Below are 24,247 nucleotides of genomic sequence, written 5' to 3' on the forward strand. Positions count from 1 at the left end.
TGTGCTGTTTTTACAACAGATGTCCCAGAGTTTGATGGGGGTTTTGTGTTTATGTTTTTAGATGTTACTGGGCTGAATCTGGTCTGGGGTGCGTTCTGTGGAAAACTCTGGTATAGGTATAAGCCATTAAACTGTGGGACAGCACTCTACTCACACTTAGTAAAATCTGAGTGACCTCACATTCTGATGATGTGGTAGAATGAGTGTGTTGTGCTTCATAGTAGAGCTTGAAGCACCACAGGAAGCCTTGCATAATAAAAGTACAAACAAAGTTTTCTGTCTGAACTGTACAGAATTGTAATGGAGCAGACACGTTGATGTGTAAGCTGGAGAATGGTGTGTGAGCAGTGTGACAGCAGGAGGTTGGCTTTCGGCCTGATGCCTGTTTGTGTGGCTTCTAATTCTAAATTTGTGTTCAGATGACGGAGAGGCCGTGCTGTACCAGCCCTTTACCTGTACCAGCCATTACCTGTACCAGCCCTTACCTGTACCAGCCCTTACCTATACCAGCCCTTTATCTGTCCCAGCCCTTTACCTATACCAGCCCTTTATCTGTCCCAGCCCTTTACCTGTACCAGCCCTTTACCTGTACCAGCCCTTACCTGTACTAGCCCTTTACCTGTACCAGCCCTTACCTGTACTAGCCCTTTACCTGTACCAGCCCTTACCTGTAGGAATTGCAGTACAGAAATACCTGCAGGTCCTTAACTGCAGCCAGCCGATGATTTAGTGTAGTGCCTGTTGGTAAAAGTGCTGTCCATTCAGCAGCTTAAGGGTGCTGTTCTTATATGAAGTTCACTCCCTATAGGGCCTTATGTGTGCCTGTACATAAGTGTAGTTCCTGTCAGTACGTATGTGTAGTTCCTGTTAGTACATAAGTGTAGTTCCTGTCAGTACATAAGTGCGGTGCCCGTCAGTACATGAGTGTGTTGCCTGTCAGTACATAAGTGTAGTTCCTGTTAGTACATAAGTGTAGTTCCTGTCAGTACAAACGTGTAGTTCCTGTCAGTACATAAGCGTGCTGCCTGTCAGTATGTAAGTGTAGTTCCTGTCAGTACATAAGTGTGCTGCCTGTCAGTACATAAGTGTAGTTCCTGTCAGTATGTAAGTGTAGTTCCTGTCAGTACATAAGTGTAGTTCCTGTCAGTATGTAAGTGTAGTTCCTGTCAGTACATAAGTGTGCTGCCTGTCAGTACATAAGTGTGCTGCCTGTCAGTACATAAGTGTAGTTCCTGTTAGTACATAAGTGTAGTTCCTGTTAGTACATAAGTGTAGTTCCCGCAGCTCCTGTAGTCCCATGTCTGTAGGGTCTGATGTTGCCATGGCCTCTTATTTAACCAGTTTGCTCTGTCATCATTTTGTAACGTTTCTGCATTGTTCTGCAGTGAAATAATGCGGCACTTGTGTGAAAATAAATCCATTTGGTGTTGCGGGAGGATCTTTGATGTGAGGGAATGCCGTAGGCCTGTTTGCTGAGTGCAGTCCTTTGACTGGCCCGCTGTTTGAGTACTCCTCTCTGTGATCAGTGATCTGCAGCAGGTAAATCTAACCATGGCTCTCTCATTGCTCTGTCTGCCAAATATCTACATGGGGGAGTTCATAAGGTCTTTACTGCCATCAGTAGATAGATACACTGATGTTTGTGTTAGTGCATATGGGATGTTGGGCCTAATGGGTAAGAAAATGAGAAATCCCAGAGAAAACTGGCCTCTGTATTAATTAGTTTTTTGTGCTATGCGTTTCGTTCGACTGTCACCAAGTGATCAGTCTGCCTGCTGTGAATGGAACACTGGTGCTGTCGCTATGGCGACAGACTGTCCTCTCTCAGCTCTGTTTGTGTTCCACTGCAGAGTCGTTGCCGTGTCCTCAGGAGAGGAACTGGGGGGGCCTCTGGACACCTCCACCCTTCATTCATCATGCTTTACACACCTTGCATCATCTCACACCAGTCGCGCAGTCTCAGCGTGATTCTGGGCCCTAGCTGCTTCAGTTGAGCTTTTCTGAACAGCTCAACAGGCCTTTGAAAGATGCGCAAGTCCATTAGAGTATTGTGTGTGTTTTGATTTAAATGAGTTAATGCCATTTTGAAGGACACCATTTAACTGGGTTTAGAGGAAGGGGAGTGTTGCTGTAGGGGTGACTGGGCCTTGTGGTTTAGAGGAAGGGGAGTGTTGCGGTAGGGGTGACTGGGCCTTGTGGTTTAGAGGAAGGGGAGTGTTGCTGTAGGGGTGACTGGGCCTTGTGGTTTGGAGGAAGGGGAGTGTTGCGGTAGGGGTGACTGGGCCTTGTGGTTTAGAGGAAGGGGAGTGTTGCGGTAGGGGTGACTGGGCCTTGTGGTTTGGAGGAAGGGGAGTGTTGCAGTAGGGGTGATTGGGCCTTGTGGTTTAGAGGAAGGGGAGTGTTGCAGTAGGTGTGACTGGGCCTTGTGGTTTAGAAAGGGAGGTGGAGTGTTGGCTGTTTGGAGGGGGTGTCATTGAGGGCCTTGGGTTGGAGAAGGGAGTGTTGCATAGGGGTCTGTGGTTGAATGGCATTGTGTTTGAGGAAGGACGTGTTGCGCTAGTGACTGTGTGGTTGGAGATGGCAGTACTGGTTGGTTTGGAGAAGGAGGTTGCAAGGCTTTTAGAAGGAGTCGATGATGGCCTTGGTTGGAGGAAGGGAGTGTTGCAGTAGGGACTGCTTGTGTGGAGCAGGGAGCATTGCAGTAGGTGACTTGGCCTGTGTTGGAGCAGAGGTGTTCTGAGGAGAATGACCATGCGGCACATAGTAGTTGGAAGAGGAGACTGTAGCAGATTCAGGCGAGAATAGACGCCGGTGCTAGCTGTCATTTGAGAGAATCCGGGAGTTGAGCGTAGGTTGCCCACTGCAGGCAGAGGCCTGTCAGTGTGGGAAGGAGCCTGGAGCATTGACCTTATCCCAGTGTTGCCAGATGTCAGGAGACAGAACATCCCAAAGCTAGTGGAAGAGCAATTCCAAACCGGGCAGAATACCGGAGAGCTGCATTTACAGGTTGGCTAGTGCCACTAAGCAGGTACCCTGAGTGTGGAAAAGGTTCGTGTTGCATAAACAATCAGTTGTAACAGCAAAACCACAGTCATTTTTCGGTGAAAAGAGCCCAAAGTGCATTTGCAGTGCGCCTCATCTGCGCTACAATAGAATGTAGCCAGCCTGGTGTCTTCTGTCGCTGCCACTAAACCCTATTTTGTCGTATTCTAGGCATTTTACGGGGAACCATCTCATTTTCACGGCGATTACTACATTGAGTACAAGCTGTGACCTGTGGCACCAAGCCGCATAATTGCATTGCCCTGTATTTACAAGCCCCTTAGTGTGGAACGGAGGTCAGCAGTGTAGAAAATGTCTTGTAGCAGTTAGTTACTATAGGAATGAGATGCGATGATCTCACTCAGATGATTTAATTGCGTGGCCTTCTCTTTTTGAAAATGCACTTAATGAAGATTGACAGCCTGGGATTGTCTGTCAGTCATCTGTCATCCAGGCCTCTTTAGGGTGGTAGGAATTTGACCCAGTGAGATCTACGCTGGCCTTGGTTCAGGTATAGTGTAGCTCTGCTTTAAAACCACAGCTCTCTTCTGACATGCTCCAGGGACCGATTCAAACTCAGTGAAAGGTGCACAGATCTCTGTCTGGTTAGGGTCAAACTAGTCTCGCATAGCCAGACCCATCTCCACACTTTGTTTCAGCACTGTGCCAGCGCTGGAGAAAGGTCTGGCTCAACCCATTATCATTCCGGTATAGAGGAAAAAACGCTCTGTCTTGTTTGTTTTTCTTTAAATCAATCACAATCGTCTTGGGCGGTGCTAAGCCCAGGATGCAGCGACTGTGCCCTTGCAAAATATTGTCGGGGGGATGATACTGAATCAAAAGATTAGGTCTGCAGCTTAGTGTTACGCAGCTACAAAGTTGTGCCCAGGATTTTTAACAAGATGGTGCTCGGGCAAGGTAACTGGATGAAATGCAGATGGTCAGTAGAAGGCAGACGGTAAAAGGTAGATGGTCAGTAGAAGGCAGACGGTCAGTAGAATGCAGACAGACAGTAAAAGGCAGATGGTCAATATAAGGCAGGCAGTCAGCAAAAAGCAGACGGTCAGTAGAAGGCAGACGGGGAGTAAAAGGCAGACGGTCCGTAAAAAGCAGATGGTCCGTAAAAGGCAGACTGTCAGTAAAAGGCAGACTGTCAGTAGGAAGCAGACGGTCAGTAGAAGGCAGACAGTAAAAGGCAGACGTTCCGTAAAAAGCAGACGGTCCGTAAAAGGCAGACTGTCAGTAAAAGGCAGACTGTCAGTAGGAAGCAGACGGTCAGTAGAAGGCAGACAGTAAAAAGCAGACGGTCCGTAAAAGGCAGACGGTCCGTAAAAAGCAGACGGTGAGTAAAAGGCAGACGGGGAGTAAAAGGCAGACGGGGAGTAAAAGGCAGACGGGGAGTAAAAGGCAGACGGGGAGTAAAAGGCAGACGGGGAGTAAAAGGCAGACGGTCAGTAGGAAGCAGACGGTCAGTAGAAGGCAGACAGTAAAAAGCAGACGGTCCGTAAAAGGCAGACGGTCCGTAAAAGGCAGACGGTCCGTAAAAAGCAGACGGTGAGTAAAAGGCAGACGGGGAGTAAAAGGCAGACGGGGAGTAAAAGGCAGACGGGGAGTAAAAGGCAGACTGTCAGTAAAAGGCAGACTGTCAGTAGGAAGCAGACGGTCAGTAGAAGGCAGACAGTAAAAAGCAGACGGTCCGTAAAAGGCAGACGGTCCATAAAAAGCAGACAGTGAGTAAAAGGCAGACGGGGAGTAAAAGGCAGGCGGGGAGTAAAAGGCAGGCGGGGAGTAAAAGGCAGACGGGGAGTAAAAGGCAGACTGTCAGTAAAAAGCAGACGGTGAGTAAAAGGCAGACGGGGAGTAAAAGGCAGGCGGGGAGTAAAAGGCAGACGGGGAGTAAAAGGCAGACGGTCAGTAGGAAGCAGACGGTCAGTAAAAGGCAGACGGTCAGTAAAAGGCAGACGGGGAGTAAGGCAGACAGACAGGCACAGCAGTGTTGGCCCTGGTGAGAAAATCAGTCTGGGTTGTGTAAAGACCACTGGCTCTCCTTCTCCCTCCTGTCCGGTAGCAGCTGGCCCTCTTTAGATACAGCAGAACCAGAGACGTCCCGTGGCAGAAAGGGGTCTCTCTTCGCCCCTGCCAGGGCGTGCCACAGCAGTACGCAAATCTTGCGATTATGAAAGGAGCGAAATCCATGCTGATTCCAGCTGCTTTGGCTGTGCACTTAATTGAGTGTTTAATTTTACAAAGACTGCAGTTTCCCCTGTCTGTTCTTTGTCACACTGTCGTTTAGGTCCCATTGCTCAAGGTGTATTAGAGCTTCTCAGGTGATGTCATGAAGCGACAGTCTTGCCACTCCACAGGCTAATTAGGAGCTTCTAATAGGAAGGGGCAGGAGGCTGGGGGCTGGCTGACGTAATTCAGAAAGGGTTGAGCTGCATCACCTCGGTACTGGCTGAGGGACAGGATACTCACCGCTCTCCTCTGCTCGCCCAAAAGGAGTGCTGATGTTCCTAGCTGGGGGGGTCGGTGGCTTGTTTGGCGTGCTCTGCCCGTGGTTTGGCTGAGCGACTGGGGGAAATGTGAGCTCCAGCGAGAGTGTGGCTCCAGTCCGTGCACCGCTGATTAGTTCACTTTGGGATTACTGTTGCTGTTTGAAAAACGGGTACGATCCCTAAAGAATATTTCAAGAATGTTTCCCTCCCCCACACTAAAACTGATCATTTCAGCTGTGGAACCCACCCGCGCACAACCCACCACACCACACACACACACACACACACACACACACACACACACTTCCTCTTGAATAGAGTATTTTGGAGTGAATCCTGTCTGTGGTATGGGGCCTGCTCGGTTCATCCTGAGGAAATGAAGAAGTGTTGATTCTTTGTATGATAAGCTGTCCTGAGTTCTTCACACTCCGTAGAATAGCGCAGTGTCACCTGATAAACGGGCCTTTCGTTTGACGTTTCCTCGAGCGGAGGGGTTCCCGGGGGCCCTGGTCTGCTTTGTGCGGGTGCGTGAGCGTGAGTGAGGTGGGTGCGTGAGCGTGCTCTGCGTGTGTGCTCCGTGCATGTGTGTTAGAGACGTGCATGAAAGCACGCACGAGGGTGTTTGTGGAGCTGTGAATGTGCTGGCACTGTGACATCAGCATAACTGTGGCCCAGCTGACGGGGTGGAGCCAGTCAGAGGAGGGCAGGGAAGCCCTGTTCCTCTGGCTAATTTAAGCAGCCGGCTTAAGGAAGAGGTGGGCTGGGGGCATCATACGCGCCGTTAGGGTTAGGGTTAGGGTTTGGGTTAATTACACATTAAAATAGCTGCGCTGTTCTCTGCTCGGATGGCACGGTAGGCTGGAGTCACCTTGTTAGGGACGCAGATGAGCAGGTAAAGTGAATCCTCCAGGCACTGCAGCCTTTTCTGATAAGTGAGGATGGCTCCACACACCAGTACTTTCTCTGTCCTGGGCTTAGTACCGGCCTCCACCAGTAACTGCGTCCGGCATTAGCCGCTTTAAATAATAATGTAAAATAATAACAGGAATAATAGGCAATGATTGTTGAGAATAAATTGATATTTATTTATTAATAATTTTTTATTTTTTATTTATTTCATTTAATATTTTTTTTTAGTAAATTGTAAATTGAATTTAACATTTTTAAAATGAATTGCATTCATCAGATTTTATAATAATAATAATTAAAAACATTTTTATCAGTCTGTTTTCTCAGCCCAATTTGGAAAGCCCAGTTGCAAATATGGGCCCATTTCACTGCTGTGACTGGGTTTTGTTTTGTTTGTTTTTGATTTTTTTTTATTGTGTGAAGAAGTGCTGTGAGGTGTGTGCATGACCCCGCCTGTAGGTGGCAGTGCTGTTCTGCGTGTGGGCGGCAGCTCGCAGCCTGTCTGTTTTAGCCTTTACTAGCGCCCTGCTTGTTCCAGCACGTGTAGCGCTGGCTGTGTAGCACAATAACACCTCAGGTCTGCACCCACAATCCATCCCTCCCTCCTTTTTGAGTGGCGCACTGCGTGCAGTGAGTGGGCGGGGTTGGGAAAGAGGTGGGAGGGGTTAAAGGGTGTTACAAGAACCAGGAGAGAATGGTCACATTTGTTTGAATTTTATTGTCAAATTACCACCTGGTACTGAGCTACACACACCCCTGGCTGTGTAAGAGAGTTGTCAGTACTGAGGTACTCACACCCCTGACTGTGGAAGAGCGTTATCAGTACTGAGGTACTCACACCCTGGCTGGTGGAAGTACATTGTCAGTACTGAGGTACTCACACCTCTGACTGTGGAAGAGCATTGTCAGTACTGAGGTACTCACACCCCTGACTGGTGGAAGAACATTGTCAGTACTGAGGTACTCACACCCCTGACTGGTGGAAGAGCGTTGTCAGAACTGAGGTACTCACACCCCTGACTGTGGAAGAGCATTGTCAGTACTGAGGTACTCACACCCCTGACTGGTGGAAGAACATTGTCAGTACTGAGGTACTCACACCCTGGCTGGTGGAAGTACATTGTCAGTACTGAGGTACTCACACCCCTGACTGGTGGTAGAGCATTGTCAGTACTGGAGTACTCACACCCCTGGCTGGTGGAAGAGCATTGTCAGTACTGAGGTACTCACACCCCTGGCTGGTGGAAGAGCATTGTCAGTACTGAGGTATTCACACCCCTGACTGGTGGAAGAGCATTGTCAGTTCTGAGGTACTCACACCCCTGGCTGGTGGAAGAGAGTTGTCAGTACTGAGGTACTCACACCCCTGGCTGGTGGAAGAGCACTGTCAGTACTGGGGTACTCACACCCCTGACCGGTGGAAGAGAGTTGTCAGTACCGAGATACTCACATCCCTGGCCGGTGGAAGAGCATTGTCAGTGTTGGGGTACTCACACCCCTGACTGTGGAAGAGCGTTGTCAGTACTGAGGTACTCACACCCTTGACTGTGGAAGAGCGTTGTCAATACTGAGGTACTCACACCCTTGACTGTGGAAGAGTGTTGTCAGTACTGAGGTACAGGGACAATGATGGACTAAACAGGAGTATGTTTGATTCTCTGGGCCTGTCAGTGACTCTGCTGGGCTCCTCTTCTGAAGCCTGACCTTACTTGTGTCTGTTTGTGTGTGTTTTTTAATTTTGGTCTTCCCATGTCTCCAACATTTGTTATTCTTTTAAGATAGTTTTAGATTAGATGGGAATATTTGGTGCGATTTAATACATTTCTTCATTTTAATCTGGTTGTGAGTTGTCCATTTTGATAAAGGTTGATCAAACAGGTTGCTCTGCCTATCAGTGGTTTAATTGATAATTTATATCTTTGATAATAATTAGATTAAGTCAACTAGATCTATTTTATGTGGGGTTTGCATGTGAAATGATAGAGAATGCATTTCAGAAATTTTAGCCTTTTAATTTTGAACACAGCCTATTCAGCTGTAAAAGCAATGGTTTACATTTTTTGCCTGTTGTTAGTTAGCCAGGAAGTTAGCTTCCGTGCAAAACAAAGATGGCGACTACAACAGACTTATTCTATTGGCTGAAAGGGCATCACGTGCAGTTTGGCATGTGTATCCATGTATCCTGCAATTGACTACTTTGATCAGACCCCTTTGATCAGATGTTGTTATTGGCAGATGTAGCTAAATCTCAAATAGGGATTGTTATTGACTGTGGGACTGGAGCATTTTTGATAACAAAATGGTCAGGAAAGAGGCGGAAAACACAAAGCAGCGCAAAATAAGTCTGGGGATTTATTGTGGGGACGTGTGAAGTTGTTAGTGGATTCTGTCTGTTTTCATGGGGTCACAAGGTACGGAAGTTAATATTTTGAGGGCTGAGAGTCCCTGAAAAGTGCCACACTCAGTGCTGTGCAGGTATGGGGCATCCCGCTCCACCAAGTCCTAACTTAGCGGATGGTGTACCTGCTATCCCATTTAGATGCTTACTGGAATGATTCCGTGCAGTCTACCTGTCATTATGAGACTGGTGCGTTTGTCTCTCTCTCGCTTAAATGGGCAATTTAAAGTGATGAACCCACATCAGCATGAGTGGCTTTGATCACTCAAGGACTGCAAGTGGAGACAAGATAAAGAGAAGCACCAATAAATATATTGAAATACAGTTACAAACCTGGAAGCAAATAAAAAGGAACGGCATGAAGCAAGATCGGTTTAATTGTGAGAACTGGTAAAAGAAATCCGGTAATACAATTAGTATGGGCTACTGTTTGGAGAGGGAGCACCGGGATTTGCCATTCAATGCATACAAAAGGCTGACTATGACAAGAAGCGTTCTACCCGCTCTTTTTCTCCCTGTATATTTTTTGTGAATCAAGCTGAGCAATCGGAGCAGATCTGCAGGTCTTTCATAGGTTAAACTGTGCTATGTTAAAATGTTAACCGATACAAATGCAAATTATATTCCGGGAGGATTAGACCGCCTAATGGGTGTGGAGAGCTAGGATTTCCCGTGTATACCAACATTTTGGGTTGCAGTTTACAAAGAACACCGACAGACATTTTCTGTTGATCTCAGAATACCATTTTCGCGGTTTACCACAAACGCGTAAAAGCCGCAGGCAGTGGAGAGACAAACTGGTTTGCGGCTGCAGATTTTTAAAAATGGCGGTTGGAATAAAATGCTGCAAGTACTCGACCAATTAGAAATGTTCAGCGCTGCAAGCCCCAGCCCCAAAGTTCCTGTTCTTTTGGAAAGTACTACCCCCCGAGCAGGGACTTTTTGGGGGGTAAAATAATGTCCCAGAACTTAAATTAGACCCTGGTTCCTCAAAGGGTTCCTAGTTCCTGGGGATAGTTCCTGCGGTGGAAATGCGGCTATGGAGGCCCCCCTCCCTTTCTCTCTGTCTCTCTCTCTTTCTTTCTCTGTTTCTCTCTCTCTCTTTCTCTCTCTATTTATCTATCGCTATATTACAACCAGAGCTTGACATTTGTAACCGGCATCCGCCAAATGCGCATAGCATACGGCAGTGTCATGTCACTTGTTCACTCTAATTAGCCAGTTTGGCAGGTGACCCTCGGTAGCATTTTCTGTGAAAAAAATGTTTACAAAAGGCATCTGATGTAGTCAAGTCATTTTGTGGTGATGCTAAATGATACTACGACTCCCATAACCACTCTATGCACCTTGTGTGCTCATCATATTGGCCATGCACCTCGCCCTCTTGCTTATCGCTTTAGTGGGAGAAGGAACGTGAACTCGGCCGAAATCAAACATCTGAACATGGCGCCGCATACAGACGTGTGTGTGCCACTGAACTGTGGTATACCTACAGTATACTCACCTCCGCATACAGACGTCTGTGTACCACTGAACTGTGTGATACTACGCTCACCTGCATCAGAGCGTGTGTACATGACTGTGTACCTACAGTATACTCACCTCCGCATACAGACGTGTGTGTGCCACTGAACTGTGGTGTATACCTACAGTATACTCACCGCATACAGACGTGTGTGTGCCACTGAACTGTGGTGTATACCTAAAGTATACTCACCTCTGCATACCGACGTGTGTGTGCCACTGAACTGTGGTGTATACCTACAGTATACTCACCTCCGCATACAGACCTGTGTGTACCACTGAACTGTGGTGTATACCTACAGTATACTCACCGCATACAGACGTGTGTGTACCACTGAGCTGTGGTGTGTACCTACAGTATACTCACCTCCGCATACAGACCTGTGTGTACCACTGAACTGTGGTGTATACCTACAGTATACTCACCTCCGAATACAGACCTGTGTGTGCCACTGAACTGTGGTGTATACCTGCAGTATACTCACCTCTGCATACAGACGTGTGTGTACCACTGAACTGTGGTGTATACCTACAGTATACTCACCTCCGCATACAGACGTGTGTGTACCACTGAACTGTGGTGTATACCTACAGTATACTCACCTCTGCATACAGACCGTGTGTGTACCACTGAACTGTGGTGTTACCACAGTATACTACCATACAGACCCGGTTGCCACTACTGTGGATATACACAGTATCTCACCGCATACAGACTGTGTGTCCACTGAGCTGTGGAGTATACCTACAGTATACTCACCCATACCTGTGTTGCACTGGGTGGTGTTACTACAGTAAATCCGCATACAACGGTGTGCACGAACTGTAGTATACTACGTATACCACGCTAAGACGTGTGTACACTGACTGTGGTGTATACCTACAGTATACTCACTCCATCAGACATGTTCACGAACGGATACTACGTATACCACTCGATACGACCTGTGTGTACCACTGAACTGTGGTATACCTACAGTATACTCACTGCGGCTTCCAAGTGCTTGTTTGGTGACACTTCATGCCAGTGGAGAGCGGATTGGAAAACACGGAAGTGACAACGATTGCAGCATCAAACCAACAAAACAAAAATGGTTCTGTAAAGGAGCCTGAACTTTGACCACAGACACACAGTTTTGTGACTTGGGCAGGTGGGGGTCTGTCATTTGAAAGTCACTTTAGTTTCTTTAGTGCTGAAAAAAGAAAAGAAGTTGGCTGGTCGCAGAGTTCGGTTTAACTGGTGGCATACGGTGCGTAAGCCTATGCAGGTGTAGCAATGCTAATATTTTTAATTGCAATTTAAAAATAAAGTAAAAGTAAAGCAATTAATAAAAGTGCATCAGCATCGGTGGAATGTTGGCATTATTAAAATCATACAAGCTCATTATATTCACATAATGCTGAACATCTGGTAGGCTGTCATCAGTTCTCCTCAGCTGCCTGTTGGCGAGTAATAAAATTATTTTTGTTCGCATCACAAAATTGTGCATTTTTTATCAACATTCTTTAAAACTGGATACATGTACTCTTTTTTTTCTCCACACTGGCACTTGGAGACTAATCTTGGCAGATCACACACATGCAGTTGACACAGGTTCCATAGCTGTAGTGGCTTCTGTTCAAATAACTTTTATGCCCAAACAAATTCATTCAATTACTGTCACAGCTGATGTATTGTCACAAACACACGTTATGAAGTATTTTATAGTCATGGCATTTACTGGAGGTATGGAATTAAATGCAGCAAAAAATAGTTAGGACTAAAATGTGACTAAAATACTTGGTTCTTTTCATTGACTAAAATAAATGTTAAGTCATTTTTGTCTCGACTAAAAGATGGTAAAGCTAGTGTAATAGGTCAGTAGAGTTTTCAGAGACTGCTCCATTAAGTATGCTGCTGTGGACGAGAGCGGCTGTCCCTCCTGTATTTCAACACCTTTGAGTCTGAACTGTCCTTTCATTTTCGGAAACATTTTTGTGTGCCTGGTTTGATCGGCAGTGTGTTTAACCCGTAGCCTTAAAGATCTTCACCAATTGACCCTGTCCCCTTCTCTCTGACCCTCCCCCCTTCTCTCTGCCCCTCCTTGTCCCCGCAGTGAGCATCTGTCCTGCTCCTTCACCTTCTTCCTGCACGGCGACAGCAACGTGTGCACCAGCGTGGAGATCAGCCAGCACCAGCCCGTCCACCGGCTGAGCCAGCAGCACCTGGGCACGGCCCAGCAGTCCAACAGCCCCTTCCAAGGTGAGCCCCTCCGTACATCAGAATCACACCTGCACCGAGACATCAGCCAATATCAACACCCTGCACAAACATCAGACCCGCACATACACATCAGAAACACACCTGCACACATCAGAATCACACCTGCACACTGAGTACATCAGAATCACACCTGCACACTGAGTACATCAGAATCACACCTGCACACTGAGTACATCAGAATCACACCTGCACACTGAGTACATCAGAATCACACCTACACTGCGACGGTACTAGAGCACATCAGAATCACTACCCCTGCAACACTGAGTACATCCGGACACACCTGCACACCAAGTAATCTAAACACACCTGACACACTGAGTACATCAGAACACACCTGGCACACTGATACATCAGAAACACACCTTCACACTGCAGTACATCCGGAACACAAACCTGCACAACCAAGTACATAGAACACACTGCACACTGAGTCATCAGGAATCATCACCTGCACACTGAGTCTCAATACAATGCACGCTAAGTGATCTAAACAATGCACTTATGCAGAAACTGATCTAAACACACTGCAACTGAGTACATCAGAACACACTTCACACGATCGGGTAAAGCACCTGCAACTATAGCGTAGTATCAGTATGAACCTGCACGAGTAATCAGAATCTATGCACGGGTACATCAGATCACTACCGGCGAATGAGCACTCATGATCACAGCGGATCAAGTGAGTCATAGAACCACTGCACACTGAGTACATCGCACATGCATCCTAGTACTCGACCACCTGACATGAGGTACATCAGGTAACTGAGTACATAAACACATGACTGGCGAAATGTATCACCCTTAACGAGTCAGTGAGTCTTATAAGCGGGGTAAGTGAGTCTTATTAGCGGGGTAAGTGAGTCTTATTAGCGGGGTAAGTGAGTCTTATAAGCGGGGTAAGTGAGTCTTATAAGCGGGGTAAGTGAGTCTGTTATAAGCTTGCGGTGGTGTTCACTGATCATGCTTGCGTCTTGTTGCTCTCACCACAGTGATCCTTAGCCCGTTCGGCCTCAACGGCACCATGACGGGCCAGTCCTTCAAGATGTCTGACCGCCCCACGCAAAAGCTGATAGAGGAGTGGAAGCAGTTCTACCCCATCAACCCCAGTGCCAGGGACAGCCCTGAGGACAAGATGGATGACTGTGACTGGGAGGACGACTCCCTGGCTGCCGTGGAGGTCCTCGTCGGTAAGATGTTGTGGGAAAAAACAGCCGTTTTTGGCTTTGAAGCCACTCCCCATTTCTCACTTACTTTTCCGCATCTGTAAAATACACTTTGTCATCCTTTAGCCTAAACCTCTGTGTGCTTAATGTTAGCCTTCTATCTCTCCTGGAGAGGTCCAAAAGGGCACACTGATAATTGTAGCAGTTGCTTCTCAGATCGGAGGTGAAGATCTTTCACAGATTGAGTTTAGCACTACACAGATTAGCACTACACAGATTGAGATTAGCACTTCACAGATTGAGTTTAGCACTACATAGATTGAGATTAGCACTTCACAGATTGAGTTTAGCACTACACAGATTGAGATTAGCACTACACAGATTGAGATTAGCACTACACAGATTGGATTAGCACTACACAGATTGAGTTTATCACTTCACAGATTAGTTTAGCACTACACAGATTGAGTTTATCACTACACAGATTAGTTTAGCACTACACAGATTGAGTTTATCACTACACAGATTGAGTTTATCACTTCACAGATTAGTTTAGCACTACACAGATTGAGTTTATCACTACACAGATTAGTTTAGCACTACACAGATTGAGTTTATCACTACACAGATTAGTTTAGCACTACACAGATTGAGTTTAGCACTCATAGACCGTGGCCACCTGCGCATGCATCCTACAGCGTTCCACGAAACGTCCCACGAAACGTACCTGCATGAGCCTCTATGGAGTGACCACAAAAAAAGTTGAATATTTCAAAATGTTTTGAATATTTAAAAAATCTGAATACAAGCAACAATGTCTGGGACTAGCCAGTCATTTTGGTGTAAAAGGTTTGAATGTTGAATATAGTGCAAAAACTGTAGGACTAGTTAAGGCTGCTTCATACTTTCTGCGTCCGCATGTCTGCGAGGGTCCGCTTTAATCTGCGTGACGTAAATGTCCGCGAGGGTCCGCGCGGACCCCTATACGGATGTCCGCGCGCAGCCCAAAATTTGTGACCGCGCAGACTGTATGCGTAGCAAGCGCGCCGACTGCTAAGCATTACATTTAATGGATGCTTTTTTGTGCGAGGAGATCCGCCGTTACCCACATTTATATCGTCTATCTTGGCATTCATAAAAATATTCTTTCACCACTAAAAAATCGCATTCCGTCATAGCAACAAGATAAAACCGACAATAGCCCTAAGATATGCCAATACAGCTGTGAAAACGCTGCTCACTGAATAACGAAATAAACGAGACAAAGTTTTAAAAAATGATACCATGTCATTCTACAGTCAATATCTGGGACTAAATATGGAATAAATATACAACCTTCCTATTGGTTTTACGCGGAGAGATGTCCCTTTTGAGACTGAGTGGTCATATATTGTCTTGTCTTTGTGAAATACACGCACATTTGTGATGCCTGGGTACCTTCCAAAATAGCTGTGCGTAATACCACACCTGTTGTTTACGGTGTTGTCACCCTTTTTAGTACAGTCTGTCTTGATTGACAATTCATTTGTTCAGTAGGTGAGGGTATAAGCTTTCTAACGATGTATAGCATGTCTAATTTTGCTTTTGGAATAGCGTTTTATCGGTCAGCATAACCGGAAATTTTCTTATCGCATTCACTTACGCATTCACTCTGTGGTAATGGAACTGGAACGGAGTGTAGATCCGAAAATGCGCATGCATGGAACGCCAGACCGACGCGGACCCTCAGTTGTAGTTTGAATGGAACCGGGTGTGTGTCCGCGCCACCGGTACAATCCCAGCTGTTTGCGGACGCGGAACACGGAAAGTAAGAAGCAGCCTTTTGAGCTAGAAAAATTGGGTGGAAAGTGCAGATAATAAGAAATATGAAAGATACCAAGAGTGGGCTTGCCGGAAGCCAGCCCACTAACTACGCTACTGCACTCAAATGTTCAGAGTGAAACCTATTGATTATGGGTAGCTGGCCCAGCTAATTAGCCATTAACTTTTAATGGTCACGGATCGTGATGTAGTTGATGTGATTCCTTAACGGACTTTTCATTGGCACAGAAAAACTAAATGATACCTCGAACCGCTGTGCTGGAACATTGATCCACTCTCTAACCGCATAAAGACAGCACCTGAGTCCTGCTCAGTTTATTTTGCCAGAGTACCTGGCTGGTCTTCAGGAAATAATGATTGGATGTAATTTATTTATTAAGCTACTGAAATAGTGATTCTCTGTGATGGGTCCCTGCAAGGCCCTGCGTACATGCCTGTGCCATGCATTACTGACTGGACCTGCGCCTCAAAGGGATCTGTGCTGGAGTTACTCCACTGTGCTGATGTGCAGAAAATACTGCTGTTGTTGTTGTCTTTATTATTTTATTATGATTATTATTATAATAACGTCTTTATGCAAAGTTGAAAGTTTGTTGGAAGTGCTTTTACGGAATTAAAAGATGACATGACTGGGAAGTGTATTATTGCATTAGAATAATGTGCATATAAAATAATGGGGTATAATGTGTAAATAAAATATTGGGGTATAATGTGCATATAAAATAATGGGGTATAATTTGCATATAAAGTAATGGGATATAATGTGCATATAAAATAATTGGATATAATGTGCATATTAAATAATGGGATATAATGTGCATATAAAATAATGGGGTGTAATGTGCATATAAAGTAATGGGGTATGATGTGCATATAAAGTATTGGGGTATAATGTGCATATAAAATAATGGGGTATAATGTGCAGAAGTAAACCAGAATGTATTGGAGACACTGAAGCGTGTGATTGGTTCAGACCCTGAAGCTGCTGGGTGTGTGTCTGTGTGTGTATCTGCAGCGGGCGTGCGCATGGTGTACCCGTCCTGCCTGGTGCTCGTCCCGCAGTCAGATCTCCTGCCCGTCACCCCCCTGGGCCCCTCCCACTGCACGCCAGTCTACCCCAACAGCCAGCAGCTGCACACCTCCCATCGAGACCCAGCCATCTCGTCCATCACTCTGACTCCGCCCACTTCACCTGAGGAGTCCCAGACAGGTAAGCCCCCAGTGACCCATTTCTGCCACATCTGCAGATACAAAGCCAGGCATTAGGTTGCATTCACACCAAAGCGGACAATGCGGCACCTCGCCGCAGGGTTGTGCAGCGGTGTGGGCGTGTGACTACACGGCCCATTTGTGTGACGTCGTGTTGTGAACTTTAACCCCCCCCCCTCATTTCCTGTCCGCTATCTCAAAAAAAAAAAAATGGACAAAAACGCAAACCGAAGATAGCTTCTTGCTATCGTTAGTAGATTGCCAGCCAGACGCAGACGTCGAAGCTGGGTACACAAAATAAACCAAGCGAGGACACAACCGAGAGTGTATCATCTTTTGGTCCATGAACTCCATAGTGCTAAGTAAACTAACATGAAAAGAACTGCTAAATAGCGAATCTTTTATACAGCTTAATTCCGACGTTCGGAATTGATATTTAGCAAGTAATTATTGTTTCGGTACTCTTCCCATTACCCGGTACTGTCAAATCACGATGACGATTAGACAATCAAATCTTAAGAAATTAATCGCATCAGTAATTCATCTGACAGTTGCTCGGTAAACAGCGGACTGCTACATGGTAATTTAAACAACTTACCTGATTGGCCACTGCAGCGTGACGTCGGGTTGCGTTCCGGCAAAAGTTGATTCTGGTTCAACTTTCTTGCCGCAGGCCGCTGCGTTTTTTTTCGGCACCCCATGCGGTCAACCACTGCCGCAGCCTAAACGCAGTACCCCCATTCAAATGAATGGGAAGACTGCCGTTTTTGCCGCACAACCCTGCGGCAAGCTGATCTGGTGTGAATCCAGCCTTAGTACCTGCGTCCTTTAGGGTACTGTAATGAGTCGTTTTACTCTCAAATTATTAACTTTGACTGTCATAACGTTTACCAATAAAAGTGATGAGTTTTATGTCATTTCACCTGAACTGACATCTGTTATACCATGGAAGGGCTCAGGTACAGTGTTACTGTTTATTTTATTAGTGTTGGACAGCAGAGTTGTACAGCAGAGCTGTATTGTCCGTGGCAGTCTGATAGATACTCGTCTTGTGTTAAGGGTTGAGGTAGGCTGCATAGGAGGGCGCTGTGGTGGCAGAAATGAGGTGTGGTAACTCCCCCTGTTGGCCGCAGACTCTCAGTGCACGCAGAAGTGGATGAAGATCTCCTCCATGACGGACAGCTTCAGCACGGACACCACCGGTCACCATGGCGACAGGGTCCCCCGCAGACTGGCCTGCCAGGCAGTGGAGAGGGTGTGGCAGGAGTGCAGCCTCAACAGAGCCCAGAACAAGTGTGTACTTCTCTGCTTCATAATAGTAACCCTGACCCTAATCCTAATCCAGACCCCTAACCCTGACCCGAATCCTGACCCTGACCCTAACCCTAATCCTAATCCTGACCCTGACCCTAATCCTGACCCTAGCCCTAAATTACACATTTGCACATGTCATTAACCCTATTTCTGTGAGATAATTACTCTTTTGCACAGGTCATTAACCCTGTTTCTGTGAGATAATTATACTTTTGCACAGGTCATTAGCCCTGTTTCTGTGAGATAATTACACATTTGCACAGGTCATTAACCCTGTTTCTGTCAGATAATTACACATTTGCACAGGTCATTAACCCTGTTTCTGTCAGATAATTACACATTTGCACAGGTCATTAACCCTGTTTCTGTGAGATAATTACACATTTGCACAGGTCATTAACCCTGTTTCTGTGAGATAATTACACATTTGCACAGGTCATTAACCCTGTTCCTGTGAGATAATTACACTTTTGCACAGGTCATTAACCCTGTTTCTGTGAGATAATTACACATTTGCACAGGTCATTAGCCCTGTTTCTGTGAGATAAATATCCTGCTCTTACAGATTAATGCGCCTGGTCTGTTTCTGTACAGGATGCTACAGTGTGGCCATTGTTGTGTGTGTAAACGCTCCCTTTGGGGCTGCTTGATAGAGCTGTGTTTGGTTGCCAGGAGGAAATATGCAGCGGTTGCTAACGGAAGCTGTGAGGAGGCGGTGCCGGGCAGAGTGGGTTGCTGGGACTTTGTGGAGCCTGCCCGGAGGTCAAACTGCAACTGCTCAAGGTCAGCCCCCCCCCCCCCCCCAGTTCTTACTGAATGAGACACAGCTCATCTACTTAGACCAGAACATTCCACCAGACAGGTTATGGGGTTTTGCAGGGTTGTGAATGACAGGAAGGGCGGAGATGATGAGGTACTGTGGGACCGTGCTGCGTTCCTCAGAGCCGCTGCGTTTCTTTCCCGTGTCTGGTGCCTTCCCCCCCCCCCCACCCCGGTGTGTCCGGCACTGTGGAGCTGCACCAACAGACTGGGGGGGGTGGGGGCCAGGAGCAGCTTCAAATTGGTGGGCAAGAAACAGTAAAACAGTCACCTGTACGATTGTAAGGTGTGTACAACAGTGCAGCACATTCCTGCAGAAGGGCGTGGCATAAGCTAATCACTCCTCCAGAAGGGCGTGGCATAAGCTAATCACCCCTCCTGAAGGGCAGGGCATAAGCTAATCACTCCTCCAGAAGGGCGTGGCATAAGCTAATCACTCCTCCAGAAGGGCGTGGCATAAGCTAATCACCCCTCCAGAAGGGCGTGGCATAAGCTAATCACCCCTCCTGAAGGGCAGGGCATAAGCTAATCACTCCTCCAGAAGGGCGTGGCATAAGCTAATCACTCCTCCAGAAGGGCGTGGCATAAGCTAATCACCCCTCCTGAAGGGCAGGGCATAAGCTAATCACTCCTCCAGAAGGGCGTGGCATAAGCTAATCACCCCTTCAGAAGGGCGTGGCATAAGCTAATCACCCCTCCAGAAGGGCAGGGCATAAGCTAATCACCCCTTCAGAAGGGCGTGGCATAAGCTAATCACCCCTCCAGAAGGGTGTGGCATAAGCTAATCACTCCTCCAGAAGGGCGTGGCATAAGCTAATCACCCCTCCAGAAGGGCAGGGCATAAGCTAATCACCCCTCCAGAAGGGCAGGGCATAAGCTAATCACCCCTCCAGAAGGGCGTGGCATAAGCTAATCACTCCTCCAGAAGGGCGTGGCATAAGCTAATCACCCCTCCAGAAGGGCAGGGCATAAGCTAATCACTCCTCCAGAAGGGCAGGGCATAAGCTAATCACTCCTCCAGAAGGGCGTGGCATAAGCTAATCACTCCTCCAGAAGGGCGTGACATAAGCTAATCACTCCTCCAGAAGGGCGTGGCATAAGCTAATCACTCCTCCAGAAGGGCGTGGCATAAGCTAATCATGCAGCTCATATCCAGGCAGGAGTGTGTGCTGCAGTGCTCCCTCTGCTCCTCGTCAGGCTTGGGGAGGTGATGAGCGGACTCTGCTTCAGGCGCAGGGAGGTGATGAGCAGACTCTGCTCCCCGTCAGGCTCAGGGGGGTGATGAGCGGACTCTGCTCCCCGTCAGGCTCAGGGTGGTGATGAGCGGACTCTGCTCCCCGTCAGGCTCAGGGGGCTGATGAGCGGACTCTGCTCCCCGTCAGGCTCAGGGTGGTGATGAGCGGACTCTACGTCAGGCTCGGGGAGGTGATGAGCGGACTCTGCTCCCCGTCAGGCTCAGGGTGGTGATGAGCGGACTCTGCTCCCCGTCAGGCTCGGGGAGGTGATGAGCGGACTCTGCTCCCCGTCAGGCTCAGGGTGGTGATGAGCGGACTCTACGTCAGGCGCAGGGAGGTGATGAGCGGACTCTGCTCCCCGTCAGGCTCAGGGGGCTGATGAGCGGACTCTGCTCCCCGTCAGGCTCAGGGTGGTGATGAGCGGACTCTGCTCCCCGTCAGGCTCGGGGAGGTGATGAGCGGACTCTGCTCCCCGTCAGGCTCAGGGGGGTGATGAGCGGACTCTGCTCCCCGTCAGGCTCGGGGAGGTGATGAGCGGACTCTGCTCCCCGTCAGGCTCAGGGGGGTGATGAGCGGACTCTGCTCCCCGTCAGGCTCAGGGGGGTGATGAGCGGACTCTGCTCCCCGTCAGGCTCGGGGAGGTGATGAGCGGACTCACACCCGCACACTTCCTGCGGCTCTTCTCGCTTTGGTCACCGGCTTGCTAAAAGGCCCGTAACCATAGTGATAAGCTACCTCACCCATCGATCAGAGACTCAGGAGTATTGGTATTGTGGACCCTGGTATTATGCAAATGAATAAACCAAAATAGTTAAAAATGACGCAGAAATGATCAGGAGACAACCAGTATAAGGCTCCGGAGTACGACCATTTTGGTCGCACATGCGACCAAAAATCTGTCAAGTGCGACTAAACTTTTTCATTGGTCGCACCGGTGCGCCTGACATTTAGCAGGTCTGTCTCTGTGTGTTACGACGGAGTATCAGGGCCACGTTGAGGGAAAATTTTTTTGGAGATTTCTAAAATAAAGTCATAATATTACGAGAATAAAGTTGTAATTTTACAAGAAAAAAGTAATAATATGAGAGTAAAGTTGTCATTTTACGAGAGAAAAAAAGTCATAATATTACAAGAATAAAGTCGTAATTTTAGGCTACGTGGGGAAATATCAGAAGAGCAGCCTGCCGCCTGCGTTAAAATGAGGAAGGTGGAGCATCTTGTGAAGTTATACTTAATCTCGTTAGTTGTGAAACCTATACTAAAGTATAGGGTGGGGGGAAAAAAATAAGGCGCACCAGTGCAGCCAATGTAAAAAGTTAGTCTGGAGCTCTGCAGTAAGATACCTCTGCACCAGTGTCTGACAGATGTTAATGTACAGCAGTTCTGAAACGGGCTTTGTTGCTGGTGAGCCTGTTTTGTTGAATTGAAGGCATGGCGAGTGTTCACAGTGAGCCTGAGGTGTCAGTCAGACCAAATGTCAGCGTGCGCTGCATTGTAAGCATCTTTCCTTCCCTCCCCAAAACGTTATGGTTCCGTGCACTGCCTGTTTATGATTCTGTGCACTGCCTGGTTATGGTTCCGTGCACTGCCTATTTATGATTCTGTGCACTGCCTGGTTATGGTTCCGTGCACTGCCTGTTTATGATAATGTGCACTGCCTGTTTATGGTTCCGTGCACTGCCTGTTTATGATTCTGTGCACTGCCTGTTTATGATTGCGTGCACTGCCTATTTATGATTCTGTGCACTGCCTGGTTATGGTTCCGTGCACTGCCTGTTTATGATTCTGTGCACTGCCTGGTTATGGTTCCGTGCACTGCCTATTTATGATTCTGTGCACTGCCTGGTTATGGTTCCGTGCACTGCCTGTTTATGATTCTGTGCACTGCCTGTTTATGGTTCCGTGCACTGCCTGTTTATGCTTCTCTGCACTGCCTGTTTATGATTGCGTGCACTGCCTGTTTATGATTGCGTGCACTGCCTATTTATGATTCTGTGCACTGCCTGGTTATGGTTCCGTGCACTGCCTGTTTATGGTTCTGTGCACTGCCTGTTTATGATTGCGTGCACTGCCTGTTTATGATTCTGTGCACTGCCTGTTTATGATTGCGTGCACTGCCTGTTTATGATTGCGTGCACTGCCTGTTTATGGTTCCGTGCACTGCCTGTTTATGCTTCTCTGCACTGCCTGTTTATGATTGCGTGCACTGCCTGTTTATGATTGCGTGCACTGCCTGTTTATGATTCTGTGCACTGCCTGTTTATGATTCTGTGCACTGCCTCCTTATGGTTCCGTGCACTGCCTCCTTATGGTTCCGTGCACTGCCTGTTTATGATTCTGTGCACTGCCTCTTTATGATTCCGTGCACTGCCTGTTTATTATTGCGTGCACTGCCTGTTTATGGTTCCGTGCCCTGATAACACACAGTAAGAGTCTTGATAAGAATAGGTCTTTCAGCCCATCTAGGCTTGTCATAGTAACAGTAGGTGTTCAGTACTGATGAAGTGTGGCTGGATGTCATTTTTCCAGGCACAAGGCCCTGAAACAGCGGTCGGGCAGTACCCCAGGGCACCCCCAGTCTACGGGCGCGCTCCCCCCTTCGGTTCCAAAGCACAAGATGGCGGAGAAGCCGGAGAAGGGCGAGAAGCTGGCCAAGAGGCCGCAGACGGCGTTCCACCACCGCAGCCCCCTGTGTGAGGACGTGTCCCTGGAGCCCGAGACCAGCCCGCCCCAGATGGGCCTCCGGCCACAGGACCACGCCCGCTTCCCCACCACCAAGAACCCCCCTCCCCAAACGCCTGGCTCGCCCCAGCCGCCCCCGCTCAGTCCCCACCCCTGCGAGCGCGGCGATGAGGGGGCGGAGCCTGCCAAGAGCACCGCCGCCCCCCGCGGCCAGCCCTTCTACCAGACCGCCTCCTCCGAGCCCTGCCCCGCCCCCCACAGGGGCCCCGAGGACCCGGGCCTGGACCCTCTTTCTCAGCCCTTGATCCTGCCCTACCCCGAGTCCCCAGGGCCCTCCGTGTACGCGGGGCTCGCCGCTAACCCCGAGGACGCCGCCTGCGCCCCCTGGAGGTTCTTCAGCCTGCCGCGGCGCAAAGACGGCCACCTTCCCACGCCCCTGCTGCGGGACGACCCGAGCGCCGGGCCGGGGAGCCAGGACAGCGTGCTGTCCGTCACTGAGTGAGTACCCCTCCGTCACTGAGTGAGTACCCCTCCCGTCCTCCAGTGAGTACCCCTCCGTCACTGGGTGAGTACCCCTCCGTCACTGAGTGAGTACCCCTCCCATCACTGAGTGAGTACCCCTCCCATCACTGAGTGAGTACCCCTCCGTCCCTGAGTGAGTACCCCTCCCGTCACTGAGTGAGTACCCCTCCGTCACTGAGTGAGTACCCCTCCGTCACTGAGTGAGTACCCCTCCGTCACTGAGTGAGTACCCCTCCCATCACTGAGTGAGTACCCCTCCGTCACTGAGTGAGTACCCCTCCGTCACTGAGTGAGTACCCCTCCGTCACTGAGTGAGTACCCCTCCGTCCCTGAGTGAGTACCCCTCCGTCACTGAGTGAGTACCCCTCCGTCCCTGAGTGAGTACCCCTCCGTCACTGAGTGAGTACCCCTCCCATCACTGAGTGAGTACCCCTCCGTCACTGAGTGAGTACCCTCCGTCACTGAGTGAGTACCCCTCCGTCACTGAGTGAGTACCCCTCCGTCACTGAGTGAGTACCCCTCCGTCACTGAGTGAGTACCCCTCCGTCACTGAGTGAGTACCCCTCCGTCACTGAGTGAGTACCCTCCGTCCCTGAGTGAGTACCCCTCCGTCACTGAGTGAGTACCCCTCCGTCACTGAGTGAGTACCCCTCCGTCACTGAGTGAGTACCCCTCCATCACTGAGTGAGTACCCCTCCGTCCTGAGTGAGTACCCCTCCGTCACTGAGGTGAGTGTACCCCTCCGTCCCTGAGTGAGTACCCCTCCGTCACTGAGTGAGTACCCCTCCGTCCCTGAGTGAGTACCCCTCCGTCACTGAGTGAGTACCCCTCCCATCACTGAGTGA

General features: G+C 48.5%; 1 protein-coding gene across 1 annotated transcript in view; it reads left to right on the top strand.

The window, feature by feature from the left end:
- Window positions 1-24,247, top strand: part of LOC135236710 (mediator of RNA polymerase II transcription subunit 13-like) — an 86,003-nt gene that overhangs the window by 14,708 nt on the left and 47,048 nt on the right. The window contains exons 4-9 of the mRNA XM_064303207.1: window positions 12,465-12,610; window positions 13,627-13,824; window positions 16,637-16,831; window positions 17,964-18,123; window positions 18,817-18,927; window positions 22,728-23,378. Of these exons, the coding sequence (XP_064159277.1) occupies window positions 12,465-12,610; window positions 13,627-13,824; window positions 16,637-16,831; window positions 17,964-18,123; window positions 18,817-18,927; window positions 22,728-23,378 (1,461 nt within the window). The remainder of the gene's footprint in view (window positions 1-12,464; window positions 12,611-13,626; window positions 13,825-16,636; window positions 16,832-17,963; window positions 18,124-18,816; window positions 18,928-22,727; window positions 23,379-24,247) is intronic.

The sequence above is a fragment of the Anguilla rostrata genome, chromosome 12 (genome assembly GCF_018555375.3).
Source record: "Anguilla rostrata isolate EN2019 chromosome 12, ASM1855537v3, whole genome shotgun sequence".
In the NCBI taxonomy this organism is placed as follows: Eukaryota; Metazoa; Chordata; class Actinopteri; order Anguilliformes; family Anguillidae; genus Anguilla; species Anguilla rostrata.